Genomic DNA, 22,660 nt, shown 5'->3' on the forward strand with positions numbered 1-22,660 from the left:
AATAACCCTTTATAACCTTTCTAACTACCTTAATACTTAAGAAGAAGTAGTTAACCTCTAAGAAGCTTAAATATAAAGCTACTCTATCTATTTTTTATAGTAAGTACCTCTTTATAATATTTAAAAACCTCTAAACTAAAGCTTTCTTTACTTAATTCTTATTTACTTAATAGCTACTTAGTTATAAAGCTTTTACTTACTACTTTCTTAATCTAATCTATAATAATATTAAAAAAGAAGTCTATAAACTAATTACTAACTTAAGTTATATTAATATTATATTTAATAGTTCTAATAATATAGTGTTATACTAAGTTATTAATATATATATATAGCTTCTTAATAGCCCTACTTTTTATTAATATACTTAGAATATAAGTAAAAAGTAGTATACTACTAAGACTATTATTAATTTAATTTAGCTTAAACTATAAGCTATTTCTAATTATAACTTATCTTAATTTAATATTATTACTATAAATATAGCCCCTATTATAAAAAGCTATTACTCTCTCTTAGAAAACTACTTTAACTTTTCTATTTTTAGAGTACTCTATAACTCTTATAATCTCTAACTCCTACTTAAAAACCTTCTTAAAATACCTTACTTTAAAAAGATATTTAAATAAGCTTTTTATATTATTAACTCTTTTTATACCTCTAAGCTATAGTATACTTACTTCTATAGTTATTAATATTATCTTTTTAGCTATAAGAAGTTATTAATTATATTAATTATTACTTACTAAAGTAGTTAAAGTTAAGTAATTTAATCTCTTAATTAATCTTACTAAGTACTTATTTATTATATTAGATTACTTTATATCTTAAAAACTAATTTCTCTAAAAAAGTTAAAAAAGTTATTAAGTATATTATTAATAGTAACTTTTAAGAGTATTTTAAAGTATTAAAAGCTTTCTTTAAACTTATTATAAAAGGTTAATAACTTTCTAAGGTAGATTATAGTTACTTAAGGTATATATTACCTTAATAGTATAAGGTTCTAGCTACTTAGTAAGTACTTAAAGCTTTAAATACTCTAATTAGCCTCTAAGAAGCCTAAATTTAGCTTTATATCTATAAACTTTATAACTTATACTTCTTATAATAAACTAATAATACTAACTAAGCTATATAAGTACTTAATCTATTTATAATAATAGAAGAGCTAGATATATTTATATTTAACTATATTAAATACTTTTTAATTAATCTAATATTATTTAATAAAGTATATTATATATCTTATAAACTTTATACTATATAAGCTTACTATAGCTATCCTATTTTTAAGCTTAATATTAAGTTTTAATATACTAATCTAAAGCTATTTAAGGTTTAATAAGTAGTAAGAAGTATAAGTTTAAAACTAATAAAAATTACTTTATATCTTTTTAGTATTATTACTAACTTTATACTTTTTAAAAAGTCTTTTTTAATAATAAACTTTCTCTATAGCTACTTATATAATAGATTAATACTTAAGTATACTAATAAACTAATATTTATATATATTAATACTTAAGTAATTAAGCATATATAAAATATACTAAAAGGTTTAGAAATAGCTTTATTTTACTAAGAAGAAGTATCTAAGTTAGACTTATAGCATTTTAAGGAGGTACTATAGTAAGTAATAATAGAGGAGCTATAATAGCCTGTTTTAGATTAGCTCGTTATGTAATAAAAACACCCCTACGTTATACTGCCGCTAAAAATACGCGTTTTTTGCCCACTAATATAACGTATTGCTAAGAAAACGCAATACATATCGCATCCCTATATATAAGACGTCTAGGCCACAGATAGGTACATAATTACCTAAGGTAGCAACAAGATGCATATCCTATCCTTCTGCTAAACATAAGGTGATAATAGGTACTTAGCAGCAGTATTATCGCTGCAACTTAAGGCAGTAAGTATAATATACACACTTATTTACGTTTGCCTTACCTAAAACCCCTATTAGTATATAATTTATTACCCCTCTACGCCACTTTTTACTATTAATAATAATACTACTAATATTAATTAATACACTTTTTAATATAATTTAGGCTTTTTAATACTATTCAGAGCGTAATATAAGTATAATATTATAATACTAAAGCAGGATAATAATAATCCTACTTCTATATAACTAGTATAATTATTAAAACTAATAGTATTATATAAAAGTAAAAATATCTCCCCTAAACTAAGATTTATACTAATAAAACTAGTAATATAAAAATCCTTCCTATTTACTTTAATTCTCTAAAAAGAAAATTATAAAAGAGAGCTTATACTATATTAATTTTAATCTAACCTAAAACGCATTACTTTTAATAAAATAGCTATAATAAAAAGCCCTTAGCTAACTATAAAAAAAACAGTAAAATCCTCTACTAACCCTAAGAGAGATAAAGCTAGCCTAATTAATAGGGGGTATAATAGTAATTAGAACTCTTAAAATAAAGTAAATATAAGAAGAAAAAGGTCTTATACTAGTAATAGTATATATAAACCTATAATTATAGTTATTACTTAATAACCTTAGCTATAGATAAACTTTATAGATAAATAATATAACTTATTAATATTAAAAGTAATAAAAGATAGTACTAATAAAGTTAAAAAAATACCTATAGAATAGCTAGAAGTTAATAATATTAAAGCTATTATTAAACCTATAGTTAAGACTTCTATTAAGCTACTAATTAATCTTATTACTAAAGAGGATAACCTATTTAATAAATATTTTTTACTACTTCTATTATAACTATTACTACTATTACTACTTCTTATAGAAATTTAAGTTTATATAGAGATTAAGATTATTAAGAATAAAGTTAAGATATAACTAAACCTTAAGCTTAGAGAGTTAAACCTAAGTAACTTCTACTTAGTAGTTAACTATATTATATATAATATAATCTAAAACTTTAACTATAAATATAAGTTATAGTATAATAACTACTCCTTTAAGTTTCTCTTTACTTAAGTCTTTTTTACTTCTAAATTAAACTATTAAATAGTATTCTTAAAAGAGATATTCTATATAAACCTAAAAAATATTAGAGTATTATAATTATAGCTATTTAATTATTAGTAATAGCTTACTAATACTATCTCTAATAATAATAGAAAGAATAAGTTATTATAAATTAAGATTCTTATTAATACTATAATAAAAAAACTTAACTAATATATATTAATCTCTATAAGTTACTATTATAAGTCTTAGTAGTTATCTCTAGTACTATTTAATATAAGTTTTATTTAAATAAACCTCTCTATTAGAGTAATACTAATTTAAAACTCTATTAAAACGCTTTTATAACTAAGTATTACCTTATAAACTTTATAGTAGAATAATAACTTTATTAAGCTTCTTCCTATTAAGCTTAGTAATATTAATAAGCTATTATATTAATAGAGGTAATAAAGTAACTTATTATTAACTAATAAGTTAAAGTAGAAGCTAACTTAAGATACCTATTAAGTAATCTAAGCTATATATAGATATAAGTTAAGAGTTAAGTATATTAATAACTATAATAATATTACTAATAATTATTATATATCTTAACTTTTTACCTTAATAAGGCTACTATTATATTTTTAGATTAATAAAATATACTTTATAGCTTAAGTAGAAGCTATAGCTAAAGGATTAATAACTATTAATAAAGCTCTAAAAGAGATTATTATAAATATAACTTTATATTATAATAAATACTTTATTAAGACTAAATCTAAGCTATAAAGTGAGGTTATATTAAAGTTAAAAAGTAATAGAAGTAGTAAAAATAATAGAAATAATATTAATAAGTTTAATCTACCCCCTCACTTAAATATTATAAACTAAGTAAATATCCTATTATTACTACTATACTATAACTACATACTATTAAATTTTCCCTTCTATAACTATACTTCTACTTAGTTATTATTATTAATATTACTACTAATAAGGCTACTATTAATACTACTATAAGCTAAAAAGTAGGATTTACTAATTTTATCCTCCTTACTATTTATTCTTTAGATTAAGCTTATATTATAACTTCTCTATAAATATTTATAATATCTATAGAGAATAAAAGAGATAAGAAATAATAAATAAAATACTAATCTCTATATTACTCTTAATATTATCCTATAAGCTTATTTTTAACTTAAATCTCTCTAAAAAGTATTAATAAATTAGTTTAAAAAGAATAATATCCCTATAAGTATTATAGAAGTAATTAAAAGCTAAATTAAATAGTTCCTACTTAAGCAGTATATTATAGATTTAATAGTAGAAAATAGTTTATACTTACTACTTTATATTATTAAAAGCTAATTAATTTTTAAGTAGAAAACATAATACTTCTTATTAGTACTACTAAATAAGATTCTCTTACTAAATAAGATCCTCTTATTAAAATAACTAATTATATTTACTCTCTTACTATATCTCTTACTTAATTACTTAATAATAATAATAATAGTAAGTTTTAATAAATAGAATAAAGTTTTTTCCTATTTCTTTATAATAATATAAAGATCTTAACTTTAATAACTAGTAGTAATTTATCTAATAAATAAGATATACCTCTAATACTATAGTTAAAGAGAAACACACTATAATTAAAACGTTATAAAGCTAACTAACTATTAAGATTAGATTATTTTTTTTATATTAATATTATATTATTTTAAATAAAAGAGGCCCTTAATAATATTAAAATTAAATATAACTATAACTATAAAATTAACTTTATAGTAAGCTCTCCTCTCTATTAATATCTTTAACTATTTTAATATAAATACTATAGTAATAAAAGTAATTTAAAATAGTATTAGTATTATTAGCTACTTTAAAAGTATAATCATAAAAGAAATTAGTAAAGAAAGTATTTATTACCTTAAATTATTTAAATTATATAAATCACTTCTATAAGTAACTTTTAAAATCCCTAAAAAACACCTTAATAAGGTTAAAATCTAATAAATATATAGATAAGTATAATAACTTAATATTATACTATTAGTAAGCCTCCTCTAATAGTCTCTTATTATACTATACTACGTTATCTATAACTAATACTAACTTTAGGCTAAAAAACACCCCTATCTTTAGTAATATAAAGTTCTTAATCTAAAATAAAAAGCTATTAATATCTATATATCTAAAATAAATAATATAATTAAAAAAACTATTAATAATAAAAGCTAGTAAGATATAGTACTATATACTTCTTTTTAGAACGCTCTACTTTAATAGCTTTATACTTTTTAGTACTTAGCTTATATATCTAGTATTACTTTAATAATTAATACTACTCTTATTAATAAAAATAAATATATTAGTAGTATAGTTATAGATTAATATAATATATACTTCTTATATAGTTTAGTTTTATTACTAAGTAATATATTAAATCTTTTTCTTCTTCTACTAAATCTTTTTAAAATAGTAAGAGATTATTAATATAAATATAAATAAATTAAACTCTTCTATAAGAAAAACCTAAACTTTATTAAAATAGTAATTAGTTTTATTATATAAAAACTTAAAAATTACTTCTTTATAGATTAGTAATATCTTATAATACTTAGAACCTATTAGTTAATATAGTTTTAATATATCTCTAAATACCTCTTATTATTAATAATAGATCTAAACTATTATAATATTACACTTAATAAGTTCTATAATCGCTTTATTATTAAAGTAATAGATAAATAGTAACTTTTTTAGCTAAACTTATTACTTACTACTTAATAGCTTTAATGTTATTTACTCTATAATATTAGTATAATTTTAATTAAATATAATACTAATAAAGAGGATAGATAATAAGAGGGCTATATTATATATATTTTATATTCCTAAATAAGTTTAATAATAAGATTTCTAGTATTAATATAGTTAAAATACTCTACTACTAAGAGATAGAATATAGTTATATAAATATTATACTATAAAAAGAGGTTTATTAATAATACTAATAGTTAATTTATACCTAAATTTTATAATAATATATATTAATTTATTAATAATACTAATAAAATAGATAATAATATTATAAGCCCTAAATTAATATATTTAGTAATAGTTTTACTTACCTTAATACCCTAAGATATATACTTAAAAAGAGTTAACCCTATAAGGATAAATAAAACATTAGCTTATAGATTCTAATAAAAGAAAGCTCTTCTAAAGCTATTAACGATTAATTTATATAATAATTCATAATAATTAGCGTTAATTAATATATTTTTAGCGTTAGCACGTACGAATAAGCAAAAGTGGCGTAGAGGGGTAATAAATCGCGCACTAACAGGGGTTTCGGGTAAGGCAAACGCAAATGAGTGCAGTCTTACGGCTGGCTACCCACTTGCACTGTTGTTGGGCAGAATCTCGCCAACGAAACGGGATCCAGCACAGCCTCCTTCGCTAATCAGACAGCCGTTTGTGTCTCGGGCGTTGATCGTTGCAGTGGCTACTTCAATCCTTCATGTTTCTTGGCCCCCGACGTTGGGCGGGATCGGACTTGGTCGAAGCTCGGTGTGGCTTCGGGCCAAGCCGCGCCAAATATCGTTGACGTCGGTCCAGAACGGTCAAGAATGTCTTGAATCCATCAATTATACCAACCCACCAATCACATCGCACTGTCTCCCCAGAAGTGCCAAGTTCTGCCTCGCCGTTGTTCAAAATTGCTGCTGCCCTGGGGTATCTAGACTCATCATCTTCTCTGTCATCGGCTCCCTTGACTCGCCCTGCGATAGTGTAGGTGATCGTCATCTACTCCACTAGGAATCCTCCTCCACCGTCCTCCTCCTCCATGTCATACTCCTCTGTAACGTCGCTCGGTGCATCTTCGTCTTCGTCTTCGTCTTTCTCCGCCCCGAGAACTGAAAGGTCTTGTAACCCCATGTCGCCATCCCTTTCGTTGTTCTCTCCCTCCTCGTTAGCTGCAAAACCTCCGCTTTCTCCCACATCCACGTCCTGAGCGGCGAAGCCTACACCGCGGTCGCTGTCGACATCCTCATCCCCAGCAACGAAGCCTCCGCCACCGCCCTCTTCCTCTTCCACTTCCACTTCTTCAGCCACGAAACCCCCACCGCCATGTTTGCTCTCGTTATCAACCATGAAACCTCCAGGTCTGCCTTGACTCGCATCTTCTTCAACTATAAAGCCTCCCCCAAATGCCTCGTCCTGGGCAAGACATCCCCTACCTTGATTGTCACCCTCAACCATGAAGCCGCCTGTCGCCATACTTTCCTCATGCTCTGACATTTCCGTGATTTCCCCAACCATTTCCCTCTCCTCTTCGGCTCTCTCCTCGGGGTCCACTCCGGCCCATACGCGCTCCCGGATCCGGAGTGCCGTAAGAAACCTCTTCCACATTCGGATCGCAGCCAAAGACCTCTTGCTCCGCTCTAGTTGTGCTTCCATATCTCCCAATCCCTCCATCACAGCCCGAACGGCTTCTTCATGCTCTCGTGCTACTACTACGCCATTCAGCACAGCTGTACCATGCTTTCCCTTGAAATTAAACCCTGTCAACGCCGGCGCGTAGTCAATCCCTAGTATGTAAGCGGCGCGCGCAGCAGCGTCGAATTCGTCCGTGACGTGAACTCCACCTTGCGGCACCATGCTCGCCACGTATAAATCAATGTTGCCAAACTTGTTCTTCGGCACACGACCATTGACGACTGGCGGGGCATGGTAAAGCTCTGTCTGCTCTTCGGTAAATACCGGCATACCTGCCGCGTCTCTCTCATCTCCGCCGTATCCATCGTCAACAAACTCGCCTGGCCTGGCGTTGGATCTTCGAGGAAGAAATTTGACCGGAACTTCCATAGGCTTGACTTCGCGTCCGTAGCTGCGGTACCATTTGTCCCTACTACGCGCAATCCGCACGTCCCTACGCCGGTAGACCTTCTCCAACGGCGCTTTGCTTCCCGCCGAGACCGTCCCGGCGGGCTGCGCTTCTGGTATAAGAACTTCATTGCGCCGCAAATGCCTTTCCAGCGCAAATACGGGGTGGTCCTTGAAGTCTGCCACGTTTCTTGGCATAGGTTCACGGCCTTCGACAGCCATCAGTTCGTTGTCTTCAATCTGATCAAGATCGGTTTTTGGACGTCGAGTGAACGGTTTGAGAGCCTTGCGCCACCACCGGTCGCCTCGCTCAACAGCAGTTTCGACACGCAATCTTCTTGTCTTTGCCGCATATGCCTTGGCGTACCTCCTGGTCACGTCTCGCGCAGTACCGTCAGATTCAAAGGCAACCACATAGGTCATGCAATTTTCTCGGTCGGAGGCCGGTGGCTCAATGGCACGAGGTTTCCACATCGAATTTGTAACCAGCGGATCCACAGGCTGCCATTTCTGATGAGCAGTATCAAGAACTTCTACCCAGTAAACCGGAAATGGCGACTCGCGGATATTAATCGGAGTCTCTTGCAGCTGTCGACCTTTCGGGGGTGATGCTGGTATCGACGGTAAGTGGTAAGCCGCGGCCTTTGGGTGGCCAAGCCATCGCAGAGGCGAAGCTTTGCTCATATCTGACGACGATGATCCTTCTCCAGCCATTGAATACTTGGCTACCTGTGCCTGAATCTGTTCTGCTCTTGTAGGCTTTGATGGTGTCTTCAGGCTGCGGGGTTTGGGGAGCGTTGGACCACCTGAGGCGAAAGAGAGTGGCTGCAGAGAGCAAACCAAGCGGGCGCGGATCCCAGCAGATCGCAGCAGGGCACAGAATAGCTGAGCACCAACATCTCGAGAGCCTTGTAGCTTTCTGGCAGCCTCCCTGAAATCAGATCTTTCCAAGCATGAGTCCATATTGCTCGGTGGTTCGTACTTGCAAGGTGAGTCAGCCATGATGTGTCTCGAGACCGTGTGGAAGCGGCCTACGTACCTTGGAGATGTGCTCGGGGTCCTCAGCCCAAAGAGCCCGGCGCAATCCCTTTTCTGTGATATGAAACTTGGCCTTGAAAATGGACCCAGCTTGTTCAAGACCAGTTTTGAGAGATTGTGTTTGACCAAATTGTGGCAGATCAGATGATGGGTTCAGATAATTGACGATCTTCTTGGTCAAAAGAGAACGCATTGATTTCTGTACTTCTCCATCGTCGCACCATCGATTTCTTAAAGCGCAGTGCAGCATCAGGCAGAGCAGATGTGTCCGGTGTACTGTTATGCGGCGTTCCCTCTCCTCTTTCGAGATTGGCTTTCTTCTATGGGCGCCCTTCTTGGTTGCAGGTGTTGTCGGCGTATGGGCTGATAGATTGAGTGTAAGCCTTTTCGGTTCCTCTGTGACCTCCACATCCGGGTGTACGGCGCCCAAATCGACATCCTCGAATTCGATGTCATCTTCGGATTCTTCCTCGTCTGAATCTCTTTCCATGGTCTGGAAAATAGGTGGGGGGAGAGCTACGTCTTCAAATTCAATATCTTCATCATCTTCGTCTTCGTCCGGCTCTGGGGCCTTGGGCGGATCGACTCGGGCAGTCTTCTCTCCAGGTCGCTTAAGCTTCTTCAACGGCGGCTCGGAGGGAGCTGGAGTGGAAGGACCAGTACCAGCGCCTGCCTCAAGCAGCATCTCTTGGTAGACATTTGGCAGGCCGGGGGTAGCGGGCTGCGACCGAGATGCCCTGGTTCTTTTGCGGCCAGCCATCATGGCAATCGACCAGGAAGGGAAGACTTCAACTGGACGGCGGCAATTGCAGAAGAATTTGCATATGCTATGAAAGTGTCGATAGGTCTTCGAAAGACTGCATGACTGGAGGCGATGTTCACAGAAAGTCGTTGGTGAAAGACAGGCAAAGCTTGACTTCTTGACTCGTCGCGGTCGCTCCTGCTAGGCTGACACTGGACACTGGGCGCACAACGTCATGAGCGCACGGGCCATTATCGCGCGCGCATGGCATACATAATACAGCAATAAATGTGACTCTTATACTTGGGTACGTACTTCAGGCCTAGGGCCCTCCTCCAAGTGTCCCGTCCGCACATCGGCGCCAAACTGCTTCCGACGTAGTATCAACGTGGGTTCCTGATCTTGGAACGATACCCGACACATCTTGCGGATACGTAGGTCTTCAAATGAACAGCTGCTATCCGCGTCCGGTGCAGGATCAGTCGCGATAGAAGAGAGTCGTGTCCAGAGGTATTCTCTCGCCCATCCAGATGGCGCGTTGTGTGTGGTTGCGCAGCTCAATGGCATTGTGGTTGCCCTCTTCGTCTGTGTTGGGATGGACGAGTACTGACAGGGGCCCTCTGTAGATGGCTAGCCACGGGATAAAGGCACCGAACTGTGCAGGCGTGAAGAGATTGACCTCGAACATGGCGACAGGGTGCGGGCCGACGGGCTTCTCCCAGAATCGGTAAATTCTCAGCTCAGGGACTAAGATAGTAATCATCCAGTCGTCAGTGAGAGCTATTTCTACTCGGTCCTTGATCCGACTTACACTCTCGTCGAATGCGCTCCCACAAGTCCTTGGCATGCTTGACCTGGTCCGGGTTGTTCTGGAAATGGTAGATATGGATGTCACTGTATTGATGTTAGTCCTACGGGTAAGGACGGTCGAAGCTCAATGCCGCTTACAAGCCTCCTCGACGCCCATTCGAAAGCGGAGCCGGGAACGACTCGTACGCCTCGCTCAGCCCTTCACGTGGGGGATTTCTAAAGCTTTTGCCATCTTCGTTGAGATCGCTGGGTAGAGGAGGTGCATTTTCGTAGCCCTCGGATGGCGACACGAAGGTGTAACGCGGGGGATTGGTGGCCATTTCAAGAGATGATATTAGTCTGTGTGGTGGCTTTTAGCTTTGGAGGTTGCAGTGGTTGGTTGGTTCAGTCGGAGTTCCACGACAAGGATACTTACTTAATCTTATTGGCAAGACTGCTTGCTCATCATCCATGAGGGGTTGCCGACTGTCATATATACTACTAGGTAGGTACTCGTGGGGTTCAAGAGAAGGCAAGCAGCTGCTTTATTATCTGTGCCATTTGGTAATTACTGCTGAGGTTTTGGGCCAGCCAACCGTACCTCACTCTCACTGGTCATTCTGGACGTGTCCATTTTATTACCTTATGCACTGACGCCATGCATCTTTGGTAAGCATACTAATTTCTAAGCAGCCGCGCGCGCAGAAAAGCGTCAGTCCCTCCTCACTTGGTAGACGGCGTACCGACTCATCCTGGCCGTGTCTCCGAACCCTGGGAGCGAGTCCACCGCGGCCACATGCTCCCACCATACTTTCCACTTTGTTCCCGTCTTCGCCCCCACTTCGTCCCATAAGCGCTGGAAGCTGGCTTGATCGTGCAGATACATCCGCCGCCCCCTGTTGTCGCTTTCCTTCGGCTCCGTAGTCCCCAGATGCCGTCCGAAGACAAGCCCGTCTTGAAGTCCCGGCTTGAGGAACTTGATGATGCGTTCCGCTGCCATTACCTGCTGCTTCCAGTCGAACAAGTGGAAGAAGGCATTGGCCCAGATGATGCTGATTTGTCCGTTAAGCACAGAGAGACCCGTGTCGGCCGGGTCCAAGATGTCACCCGCCACAAGCGTACCCCGGAACCGGCCCTTGTCCCGGAACAGATCGTAGCCGATGTCCAGAAACTCGCGTTGCACATCCGCTCCGTAAAGCCGGGAGCTATCAACACCGTCGTGTGCGAGTTGCCGTAGAGCTTGCCCGACGCAAGTGCCCAGGTCCAGCAGCGTGTCTCCCGAGTCCGCTTGAGTTAGTCGGCCTAGGACTTTTTGATACAACGCATCCTGTGGGTCGGCCAGCAGGAGAAACCGCCAGCGCCCGATGCACGGGTAGTGGAAAACCTTCCACAGCGAGTCGCGCTTTCTTCATCAGCTTTCGGTCTCATCCTATGATCGCGCCATCGACCTACGATCCTTCGTATGTGGTTGTCCATCTCCCCTGCGGGAATGCCACTGTAGTCTCGGAGAAGAGCGCGGGACGCTTCATACCCCTCAGGCAGCTCTTTCTCGTACATCCATGTTTGCTCTGCGGGCACGTCCGCACTTTCAAAGAATTCGTTTGTCATTTGAGGACTCTGGCTCGTTGGAGATCGCAGTCGTGTGTTTTAAACGAGGGCGCTTGGCCGACTTTATCTTGCTGATGCCCATCTGACATGGCTTGTTTCACTGGCGATGCTCGGTGCGAAACCGGCGACCGCTGCCGATGAGCCGCACTTCCCCTCTTTGCGTTAACAATTCTATCCAGCAAGACATGCACTAGCAATCTCGACATGCGCAGCTTGCTGGAAGTCATGAGCTACGACATGCCGGTCCAGATCTGCACGCACAACATGTGCTTACTCACGTAGTCCAAGCGTGATGGGAAGAGCACATCGCCTCCAACCTTGCTGATATGCAAGTCCTCATTCAGGTACCGAAGCTTACATAGGGCTTAAGATACTATTGGTCATTGGCATGTTCAAGTGATAGGGCGTCACATTCAGCCCCATCTAATCAACATTAAACATGTTGCCTCCCGAAGTCTGGGAATATCTCATGTTAGCAACCGAGCGGGGTTACATACAAAAAGAGCAAATACAATCGCAAAGACAAGGGGATATTGGGGACAGGTATGGTGGAGAATATGTGTTTTTTTTCCGATTAGGCATAGTGTCCTTTTTCTGTTTCCATCAACAAGTGACTGCAGATGCAGCCAGTACGGATACTCGAGTCCCTCCATCCCTAGAAGATGATGGACCCCCGTAACGGTCACCAACTATTCCAACAGATGGGCCAGGCATGGTCTTTTCAGTTGATGGCTGCAGTTGAAGATAGAACTCGATGCGAGCCTCCTAGGCTCTGAATTGGCCTTGAGGGATGTAAGTCCAGTCTGATATGTATGCTGGCGTTGAGCCAAGCCCTCCATTACTTGTGCAATACACTCCGACAAAGACGCCTACATCACATTAGCAGAGATTTCAATCACAGACCTAGATCAAGTACCTGTAAAGCCCCAGCTGAGAGCATCATTCGACGCATATACCAGTGTCTTCATTCGAGAAGCTGCATTGGCTGGGCCGGCCGAAAAAGAATAGTGCGTCAGGTTCGCGGCCTTCACCTCCAGCCTGATTGGCGAGGCTACCCATTCTTCCGGCACTGGAGCTGTGATTTCGTCTGGAACGGGAACATATGACTCGCCCCGAAATCTTAAATGTAATTCCAGATTTTCGGAATCATCCCCCGTAGTCAAGTTATACCCCGGAAGCGCCCGCGTGGTTCCCTTTGCTCGCAGTAAAGCCAAACTCAAGTCGAGATGATGATTTTGCGTTAGGAAGACAGAGATGCCGGCCTCTTCCTCTTCTAGCGTGGGTGAAAAGTCTATTGTCACGCCATAAGTGAAGAGTGTATCCTGCTGCCGCCTACCCACGAACGTTTGCCCACCAGGACCGGCGTAATTGCCATTGTGGGCTGTCAAGTTGAGCTTTGACGGCATGAGACGTAGGCTGTTGGAACGTTCAGGTGGTGATACTGTATATGAGCTTTCGACGGGATAACGCCAGTGTGTGAAATGAGCTGGCAGTGCTGAACCAGCCTCGAACTCAACACTATCAGCTGCAACTTCGCCCGACATGACCCAGTGGCTGAACACGTCAGCCAAATACCAGAGACAAGAGCCAAATGTCTGCTTACCCAGGGCCCTCAACATCTAGATTCGCTGGTGGCATGGGCCAGCCACTCATCTTGCCCTGAATGGCTGACATTTGCGGCCATTCTCCCTCTCGCCAGGTCACGGCGGTCAGGACTGTCTCGCGTCCCATGGGATAGTAAACCCACTCAGGGCCAGATCTAGTCGATAGAGCGACACCCCACCTTATTCTTGTTAACATAGGCATCCACAATACTCAAACGACTTACCAATTCCCTGAATCATCGTGGAAGAGGTCGGCATGTCCGACAGTCTGGACTGATGAGTGTTGGTATGCCATTCAGGCTGCTAGAGAGAGAAGCAACGTAGTACAGCCCGCGGAAACTTACAGTAGGAGGTTGTGTTTGCATTGGTGAGAATTGGGTTGGCCGGATTCGACTCATATGGACCCCCAACATTCTCCGAACGAGCTATCGTGACCATGTGGTCGACACCAGTACCGCCTGGTCTATGTCAGCGCTGATTCATACGCATGAATTTGGAGCCATTGCCTTCTGCAGCTAATAGGTAGTAGAGACCATCTTTCAAGTATATGTGTGGTCCTTCAGGCGCCTACAACAGGGTTAACTGTCAAGTGCCTCGATGTTCATGAGTCTGTGTGAAGTCACCATGCCACCCGTGCCATTCCAAATTGTTCTCCATTCTCCAACTTCGCCAGTATCGAGGTTTGCTTCAGCTTGCTGTAGCCAAGGACTTGCTACTGTTAGTCACACTGCACGCAATTCAATCTTTTGGCTCACGCATGAGAACTACCCAATCTTCCAGGCATGTGCCCCGTTGATGTACGTCCTCCCGTCTTTGTCCCAGAACGGCTCCGTGTCGTAGCCCACAAACTCAAAATGGGTTGCATTCGACCACGAAGAAGCTTCATATGGATTGTTGCTCTTAAAAATTATCTGCGATAAACTGAGCATAAAAGCCTCCAGGACCAAAGACAGGGGGGAGTGGACGGACATTATCCCACCTGGAAGCGTCATCTGCTGGTCTATCATCGTCGACGAGGGTCGTCACTAGCCAGAAGGTCTCGTCGTGAAAACGCAATGTTGGTGCCCAAATGCCACTGACTTAGTGAACACCAGCAGCCACGTACGTTAATGGCGGACGACTGACCTAGTCGAACGATTGGTCTCGACCAGACGTGGAAGCTGATGCTCTCGATTAAGAGCATGCCCTGCGTCCCATGAGCACGGATTATTGAGACGAGCTGCTTGGGACATACCTATTAGCTTCCAGTTCTGCAAGTCTTTACTAGCATGGAGGGGAATGCCCGGAAACGCGTTGAAACTCGAGGAGGCGCAGAAAAAGGTGTTGTCCCATTCCGGGACAAATGCACAACTTGGGTCCGGGTGAAATCCAGGAATGGCAGGGTTATAGAAGGTTGAATTAGAAGTCAAGGCCGTCTCACTTGGAGTAAGAAAGATACACCACGTCGCAACTAGCCACCGAATACATGTTGATAGAGAACTCATGTTGCACATACAACCGCTCCTCTAAAATAATACAAAAATTCTTCAATCACCAAGTAACGAGGATATGATTTAAACTTATACCAGCCTGGTCGATCGTTTGTCAATTTGTGGTGCATGAGGAGGAACGCTAAGTGCTTTTATCCAGTGCAGATGCATCACCCCGCAGTCGTTCGTTCCGGGTGACATCACCGGATAAACAGTCACTGCAGGATTTGAGCTTTCGGAAAAGTTTCGCTGGAAATCTTTACTCAACTGAGATTTTTTGCGTTGTTATTTCGCCCCTTCTCTAGAAATTAGTAGAGTCGAAGATGACCGGGAAGCCGTGGAGGAAGCTGCTGCTGTTGCCGGCTGGGGGCTTGGGAACGCTGAAGCTCAAAAAGAGCAGATACCGTACTCGCACGCTACATACTGGGGCGAGAGATCGAATCATTACCTACACGCCGAGGAAACAGGGTATGACAGCCTTCACCGCGGTCATCGTAGAATACCAGACAGAAGACCGCAAGAGCTGTGTCCTTCGATTACCGTCGCTCCCTGCCTCGGCTGATCCCTCTGTCATTAATACTTGGATGAGATCACTTAGACCAATGGGATAGGGGTGCAGGCTTGGAAGCTCCATTCGATTGGTCCCTGCCTGTACTGTCACAGCTTATGTTTGTAGGCTGACCTGTTCCCCGCCATGATGGAGACGCGGGGACTGAGTATTAATCCCGGTCAATGGCGGGGTTTCTTGGTTGCGTATGTTGGTTCATTGTCACGCTAGAAGCAAGTTGACCTGAGATAGGGCGGATTTGGACATCTGGCTTGCTGGAGCGATGGACGTCATTGTATTCATTCACGTGACATTTCCTCTCACCTGCAGAACTCAGATGTTCCCTCGCCAGCTCTAGAGAGGTGTGATCAGCTGGTTCTCGCCTCTATGATGGGAACCGCGAGTCATCCAGAGGGAAGATCAGTGGGTTGCTGATGATAGTAATTAATCCCCACGGTCGAAACAACGCAATGCGGGCCATGAAGCGGAGGGGCAAAACCAAGTTAGTAGTAGTCTTTGAATCGACCGACGAATTACATGCAGTCTATGTTCTGTCTCCAAGGGCCCAGAAATGCAGCGGCCGTCGCATTAAGCCTATACAGCAGGCACTATTGCCTGCGAAGAGAATCGAATTCCGAACTCGTTGACGGCGTGAGAGTCTTTACTTCCGTTATGCACCTTCCTCAGCAAACGCCGCACCCCTTTTTTAGAGGTTAGGCGGGGGACTGCCTCCAAAACGCCTTCTACCTTATGCAGGGCATCCACTTCGAACGCAGCACCTCCATCTCTGCAGTTCTCCTCCGTCGTGGGACCTCTCTTCTTCCTTCAGCGTCCTCTTTCTCGAACGTTATTCGTCCCAGGTCCCAACAAGCCGTGTGGCTACTGCGAGGCTGGCATCATCTGAAAACGTCTCGTCTTTCAGAGCTCAGATTCAGCACCGTTCGTCTCAACGTTCATCGGGCTCCCGTTCTGTGCTTGCCGCTGCTGGCGAAGACGCGCGTTTCCACGCAGGGCACGGCGTCTGGGGGCAGGTCTTCCATTGCCATTCATGTTTTCGTCCTCCTCGTCCGAATCGGGATGCTCGTCAGCATATAGCCGCGCCTCGTCCAACTCCGTCATATCATCCGGTCGGTCTCTGAGCCATTGCATCCGAGGTCCAGATTTGGCAATCTCTGAGACGCGGAAACCGTAAATGCGAGGCTCATATATCCGGCCCGCTCCCAAGCCGGGGGCAATGTTCTTGGAGTACATTCCGTTGACCGCCTCGAGCGAGTCGTCATTGATGCGCGCACCGCCGCTGCTGAGTACTTCGGCTCCACGCTTGGTTAAGTCGTACTCAGGGAATGTGAGAAGAAACAGAGCACCAAAAGTGCGGCCGAAGAAGGCACCGTCCACGGTCTGAAACCTGCTGTTGGGGGGAACGTAAACATCGAGGCAGGAAGGACAGAACAGCTTGACAGTGTCTTCGCCTGGAATGTCGGAGAGGCCAACAGGAAGTGTCCTAGCTTGGTCGCAGTTCGTGCGTGGGCAGCAGCCGAAGTGTCCCAACTCGTACTTCTCGCTCATTTGCTGTATGCCTGCTCTCGAGCAGATAAAGCGCTGGTGAATCAGACCATAGAGCATCTCGGAGGAGGACTCGATCACGCTGAGGTCGCTGGCCATCCGGCTGTGCTGTCTTCGGTCATGCCTGGGCCCGAGCCGGTCTTGGTCTCCCGAGTCGTTTTCTTCCTCGTCCTCCTCGTCTTCTTCCTCCTCCTCATCATCCTCCTCGGGTTCCACGTCCAGAATCATCTGCACAAAAGAAAAGTTAGCGTAAGAAGATGCTTGGGGTGCTGCGGGGGTGGCAAATTGGGAGATCCAGGAGAAGCTGATGGATGGTTATGCGTACCTCGAGTGCCTCCTTGTACATCGCAACTTGATTCTGCAAACCCGTGAGGTTGAAGTCATCTTCAATGAACTCCTCCGAGACCTCAGCAAAGTACTCATGGCCGAGTAGGGAACAGAAGGAAGATATCCAAGACTCCGGGGCCCCCGAAGAGGTGGACATGTCGTCGAGGTAATCCAAGGTGAAGGTATTGAGGGGGTGTCGGGTAGAGCAAGGCAGTTGTCGCGTGAGCGAACACGCGTTATCCGACGGATGGGATTGAAGTCGCTTCTATCCGTACGAGTTGAGTGTGTGTGATAACCCAGCAGCCAACAGCAGCGGCGCGAAGATGGCGGGGTAGGTGGGCGTCAAGAGGTCAGACGCGGCGCATGTCGAGCGCAAAGCACAGCAAGGTCGGCGGCAGTGATGAAATCGAAAATCGACGTTGGTTTCGCAAGAGATCGGACGTTCCGCGCGCAGCCAAGGTTGGAGTCGAGATATACTTTTTTTCGGGCCTCTTTTTGCTGAGGGAGAACGAGGTTGGATTTTGGGGAGCCTCTCAGCTTTTGCTGAACTTGGTGGGCTGTGGACGGTGGTGCCTCACGACGACGCCCAGCCCGCTTAGAGAAGGAGATTGCGGCCAATCATCGGTGTGGTCTGTGCACCAGATACGCTCGGTAAGCGGCCTGACATTTGTTCCGCTGCATCTTACCGAAGGTGAGCGGTGGCCTCACCGAGATCACAATGTCTCTTCCGTCGAACCACGTGATGTCAATTTGCTCTCCTCCGTTATTGCAGCCACCTTCTCTCGGTCTCTTTTTCCCTCTGCGCATTGTTTGAGCCTCTGGGAGGGGAGCTCGATAGCCGAGGCAGACACCATGCAACCTCGCTCCATAAGATGCGGCTTGCGATTCGGCCGGGAGAAACCAGCATTCCACTCACATCGATGTTTCTCGGCGATCAAGACCCTCAACGTTATCGAAGAGCCATTTGCCTCTGTCGGTGTCCCTGAGTTCAGAAGCTTGGCTTTTGAGGCGGGAAAGCCTCTGGCGTTCAAGCAACCAAATACGATTCCAAAACGCCCATCCTTCCCAGCGTCGACGAAGTGGTTCACGCAAGATGAAACCAGCCTATCGCCATCATATCACGGAGAACGTCCCATGAGCTTTGCGCCTTACATGGACCGATTCGCTCATCATATGCTTCCATACGAATTCATGAGCCCACAGCTGTCCGAGGACACAGGCTTGGTTGTCAACACCACAAGCCAATTCCTAAGTTGGCTTGCGTCAGGTTCAGACCCCTTGGGTACCGTGCTAGCCGGCATCGTGCACGCCGCCGCTTACCCAGACGCCTCAGAGCCAAGGTTCTCCTCGTTCAGCGCTCCATTGCTGCTGTTGCTCAAAGCAGCCGAGTTCAATAAGCTGCACGAGAAGAAGCTTAAACAACTTTACGTCGCTCAGGCCCAGCTACCAGACCTACCAATAGAACTGCAGGAAGATCTTCCAGTGCCTTGCATAGTCACAGACGCTGGTAAGGGTGATGTCTACAACTCAAGCATATGGCTCGGCTTGGAACCAACTTATACACCGCTGCATCGCGACCCGAACCCCAATCTCTTTTGCCAGTTGGTTGGCAAGAAAACCATCAGACTATTGCCGCCTTCCTCAGGAGATCGGTTGTATCGACGAGTGCAGACGCAGATTCAGCATTCTGGTAATAGTCGGATTCGAACGTCTGAGATGATGGAGGGTCGAGAGAGGGTGGTTTTGAACACGGCCGTTTGGGGTACGGAAGGCCCTGAAGACCTTGTCGAAGCGAAACTGGATCCTGGCGACGCCTTATTCATTCCCAAGGGTTGGTGGCATAGCGTCAAGAGTGGGCATCATGACGGGCGGCTCAATGCATCTGTGAACTGGTGGTTCCGATAATAAATCTGATCATGCAGTGATCTGCGGGCACTCAGTGGACGATGATTGGATTGACGTCAATGATATCGTGTTTCAGGCCGAAGTTGAGCTTCAAGAAGCTCAAAAATGCGTTAAACAGGGGGGGAAAAAAGGAAAAAAAAAAAAAAAAAAAAAAAAAAAGGGAATTCCACGTAGCCCCAGGCTTGACGCTCACTGTTTCCCGAGCGTGTGGCCGAAGGTACTCCACCGAGTGTGACACATTCTCAATGGGTTTGCCGCTGCAAACAAGCCAACGCAACTCCTCAGTAAGCACAATAGCTCAGGGGTAGAGCGCTGGGCTCATAACCCAGAGGTCCCTGGATCGAAACCAGGTTGTGCTATCGGCTTTCTTTTTGTTTTTTTGTCGCCCTCTTGCTCTATGTGCTCTGCAAGTTTTGCGTCGGTTTGTCACGTTGGAACTCTACTCCCGCCTCCTCAATTTGGTTGGTCAAATGACCGACAGAATATGTGCTCTGGCTTAAATGTTCATAATGCCAATGTAAGGCTCAGGGTATCGCTTATTATGACATGCCAAGTATTCAGCGAGGGGACTACATCGCGAGGGTGCCGCAAACTTCGTCATTTGCTGCACACGTCGTGCCTGGTTTGCACCATGCAAGGCAGGCCGTCCTTCATGGGCAGTGTGAGGCTACTCTTGCTAACTCTTTCAAAGGCGTCAACTCTGACGCATTCGAAAAGCCCGGCCACAGTGGCAATGACTTGGACGGCTATAATCTCAGCCATTTTCTTGCCTAAGCAAGTTCTAGGTCCGCCATTGAACACCGGGAACTCGGATGTAGTCTTGTTGAGGACCTTGCCATCAACCAGCCAGCGCTCAGGGCGGAACTGGTCTGCATCTGGGCCCCAAGTAACCCGAGAACGGTTCATTGCCCAAGTGCACCAAACGATGACGGAGTTTTGCGGTAGAAATGTTCCGTCTGGAAGTGTCGTGGCTTGAACAGCCTGCTTGATCTCGAAAGGAATGGGCGGGAAGATGCGCAAAGCTTCACAGAAAACTGCGAATGTGTATGGCGTTGACGTCGGATTGCATCGTTCGGAAATGGTCTTCTCAAAGCTTTTCTCGCTGCCTGCTGTGAGGTTGTCGACTTCGTCTCTGATCTTTACCACAACGTCGGGGTGTTTCATCAAGAGGTAAAAGGTCCATGTGAGGGCTTGCGCTGTGGTGTCTCTGCCTGCAGAGAGGTAGTTCAGCGCGGCGTCCGCAACTAGCTGCTCATCGCCAATGGCGTCCAACAAGGACTGGATCAGGCTCCCTGAGATATCATTCAGTCTGTCAACGGCCTCTTCCGCCGAGACCGTATCGACCGGCTTTCCAGCACACTTTTCACTGTCACCCGTCGCACTTGATACGATCCTTTGACCAAATGACTTGACGATGGAGATTGATTCTCGAAATCGCCTTCCAGTGACAATTTCCGTGATAAACCAGAGAGGATTCTGAAATCTCTCGGCTGTTGCGCCAGACGCGTAGTCGAAGGCCAAGCCAAACTCGTCTTCGGCGTGCATTTCCATCTGAACGCTCATTAGCCACCGTCAGACTCCATCGCAGATTCGTTGGTGTCAGGTCACGAGATGAACATACGTTATAAGCCATCTTTCCCATGAGCTGAGTTGTGATTTCGTGAAATACGCCCTGTAAATCGACCGAGACACCACTCGAAGCCCTTTCTTGTAACAAAGCTACGCTTTGGGACAGATACCGCGGCAAGGCAACGTCTGTGAGAACCCCCAGGTTGGATGTATTGAGGAAGTTTAGCCCAGCTTTCCGCTGGACCTTCCACAAATCACCGTCTACATTGATGATGCCATTTCCTGAGATGAATGAGCTCACCGAGATTCCCGCCAGATCCGTGTCTCAGCACTCACCAAACAGATCCCGCGACCGTCCCTTGAAAAACTCGCCTTTAGCAAAGATGCCTTCATGCTTGAACACGTATTCGAGGTTCTTAGGGTCACTGATGATGACCCCAGGCGGCAAGCTCGGAACCGAGATCTGCAATGTTTCGTAGCCATGAAGCTGTTCACACTTGGTGAACCAGTCAAATAGCTTCTGGCGGTCTCTCAGAAAGTTGATGCCATTCCCAGCCAGCGGTAATGTGTCAGGTGGGCGTCTCAAAACCAGTCAGCATGGCTTTGTATGTCCAGATACTCCACGCCCTTCTTGTCCGGGAATCGCGTGTCATTTGAAATGTGGCTTATAGCTTACCTCAACGGGACGCCATTCCGTCTCAGCTTGGGTTGTCCAAATACGACATACAAAAAGAGGGCGACTGCTCCGGCCACGAGTACCGTTGGGATGTTGAGGTAGCCCATGCTGTGATACTCTTTATCGACAGAGAAGATTGCCAATTGATATCGATCTAACTCCAGAGATCTGATGATGCTGAAGCTCGTCGAGCCTCGTATCCACGTCAGACGAGTCTATGGCACGAAGGAGGATGCGGGCACAGGGTCGAAGAAGTTGCATCAACCTCGAGTATCATTCGCACTCACAAATGCCCGCCGAGGCTCGCCTTAGTCTGGTCAAAGGGGACTGGCTCTAAGAGGCACGGCCGAATGGTCTGAGCCTTGAACACACAGTGAACGCGGCAGCAAGATCACGGAGGTCGCGGGGGTTGGAGTCTCAAGTGTCGGAATTGTCCAGTGAGAGCGAAGTGGTTGGAACTGACTGCCTCTGTTGGGGCTTTGCCAGAAACCTAGGCAGTCATTCCCGACAGGTTCCCGCAGGTCCGGACCACAGCTTCAGTGGGGAGGGGGGAGCTTCCCAGCCCCTCCACTCTGAGGTGGCCCTTTCAAGACCTCCACTGCGTACCTCCTAGGTTCCATTGCAAGCATGTACCATCTCACCTTAGGTACCTAGGTACCTAATAAATCCGCTGGGGAGGCTGAGTTGCCACTGGCACCTGGGTAGGTAAGGTGCCTACTGCGTACCTACCTAAGGTAGATATTATGCTTCTGCTTCACATGCGACGATGGAATGGAGATTGGATCCGACCTGACCTGGCGGCGGGGTGCCACAAGGGAACATTTGGAGTTTGATGCCCTGAACCGGGGGCTCTGGACCCCTGTCCTGGAGCTGTCCCTGTCTCAATTGGCAGTTAAGGGCCCGTAGCGAGTGCGATAGCTTCCGTCCCTGCTGGAGCTTCGGCACGAACTGTGCAAGGAACCCA

The 22,660-nt window shown here is 43.6% G+C and overlaps 7 protein-coding genes across 7 annotated transcripts; 1 reads left to right on the top strand and 6 right to left on the bottom strand.

The window, feature by feature from the left end:
- Positions 1-6,779: 6,779 nt before the first annotated feature.
- rhp41 (DNA repair protein rhp41) lies at positions 6,780-9,657 on the bottom strand (the record flags this gene model as incomplete). The annotated part of the gene is made up of 2 exons (XM_036646272.1): positions 6,780-8,840; positions 8,899-9,657. The coding sequence occupies 2 exons, from the start codon at positions 9,655-9,657 to the stop codon at positions 6,780-6,782; spliced, it is 2,820 nt and encodes a 939-aa protein (XP_036488093.1).
- Positions 9,658-10,117: 460 nt separating this feature from the next.
- Positions 10,118-10,769, bottom strand: Y212 (putative 21.2 kDa protein; the record flags this gene model as incomplete). The annotated part of the gene is made up of 3 exons (XM_036646273.1): positions 10,118-10,386; positions 10,451-10,533; positions 10,588-10,769. 3 exons carry the CDS (start codon positions 10,767-10,769, stop codon positions 10,118-10,120), a joined length of 534 nt encoding a protein of 177 aa, XP_036488096.1.
- A 371-nt stretch (positions 10,770-11,140) lies between these two features.
- On the bottom strand, positions 11,141-12,036 carry trt5-2 (Methyltransferase trt5; the record flags this gene model as incomplete). Its single annotated transcript, XM_036646274.1, has 2 exons — positions 11,141-11,830; positions 11,881-12,036. The coding sequence occupies 2 exons, from the start codon at positions 12,034-12,036 to the stop codon at positions 11,141-11,143; spliced, it is 846 nt and encodes a 281-aa protein (XP_036488095.1).
- A 1,521-nt stretch (positions 12,037-13,557) lies between these two features.
- Positions 13,558-14,611, bottom strand: CGCS363_v014426 (Non-reducing end alpha-L-arabinofuranosidase BoGH43A; the record flags this gene model as incomplete). The annotated part of the gene is made up of 7 exons (XM_036646275.1): positions 13,558-13,561; positions 13,640-13,819; positions 13,865-13,913; positions 13,985-14,098; positions 14,126-14,207; positions 14,264-14,348; positions 14,409-14,611. The coding sequence occupies 7 exons, from the start codon at positions 14,609-14,611 to the stop codon at positions 13,558-13,560; spliced, it is 717 nt and encodes a 238-aa protein (XP_036488098.1).
- Positions 14,612-16,574: 1,963 nt separating this feature from the next.
- Positions 16,575-17,703, bottom strand: ckb-1 (Casein kinase II subunit beta-1; the record flags this gene model as incomplete). The annotated part of the gene is made up of 2 exons (XM_036646276.1): positions 16,575-17,447; positions 17,545-17,703. 2 exons carry the CDS (start codon positions 17,701-17,703, stop codon positions 16,575-16,577), a joined length of 1,032 nt encoding a protein of 343 aa, XP_036488097.1.
- Positions 17,704-18,398: 695 nt separating this feature from the next.
- On the top strand, positions 18,399-19,451 carry JMJ30 (Lysine-specific demethylase JMJ30; the record flags this gene model as incomplete). Its single annotated transcript, XM_036646277.1, has 1 exon — positions 18,399-19,451. One exon carries the CDS (start codon positions 18,399-18,401, stop codon positions 19,449-19,451), a length of 1,053 nt encoding a protein of 350 aa, XP_036488090.1.
- Positions 19,452-20,048: 597 nt separating this feature from the next.
- Positions 20,049-21,803, bottom strand: CYP94A1 (Cytochrome P450 94A1; the record flags this gene model as incomplete). The annotated part of the gene is made up of 4 exons (XM_036646278.1): positions 20,049-21,002; positions 21,073-21,302; positions 21,357-21,601; positions 21,697-21,803. 4 exons carry the CDS (start codon positions 21,801-21,803, stop codon positions 20,049-20,051), a joined length of 1,536 nt encoding a protein of 511 aa, XP_036488089.1.
- Between the last annotated feature and the right edge of the window lie 857 nt (positions 21,804-22,660).

This window comes from Colletotrichum siamense (genome assembly GCF_013390195.1).
Source record: "Colletotrichum siamense strain Cg363 chromosome Unknown KSG_Cg363_contig10, whole genome shotgun sequence".
In the NCBI taxonomy this organism is placed as follows: Eukaryota; Fungi; Ascomycota; class Sordariomycetes; order Glomerellales; family Glomerellaceae; genus Colletotrichum; species Colletotrichum siamense.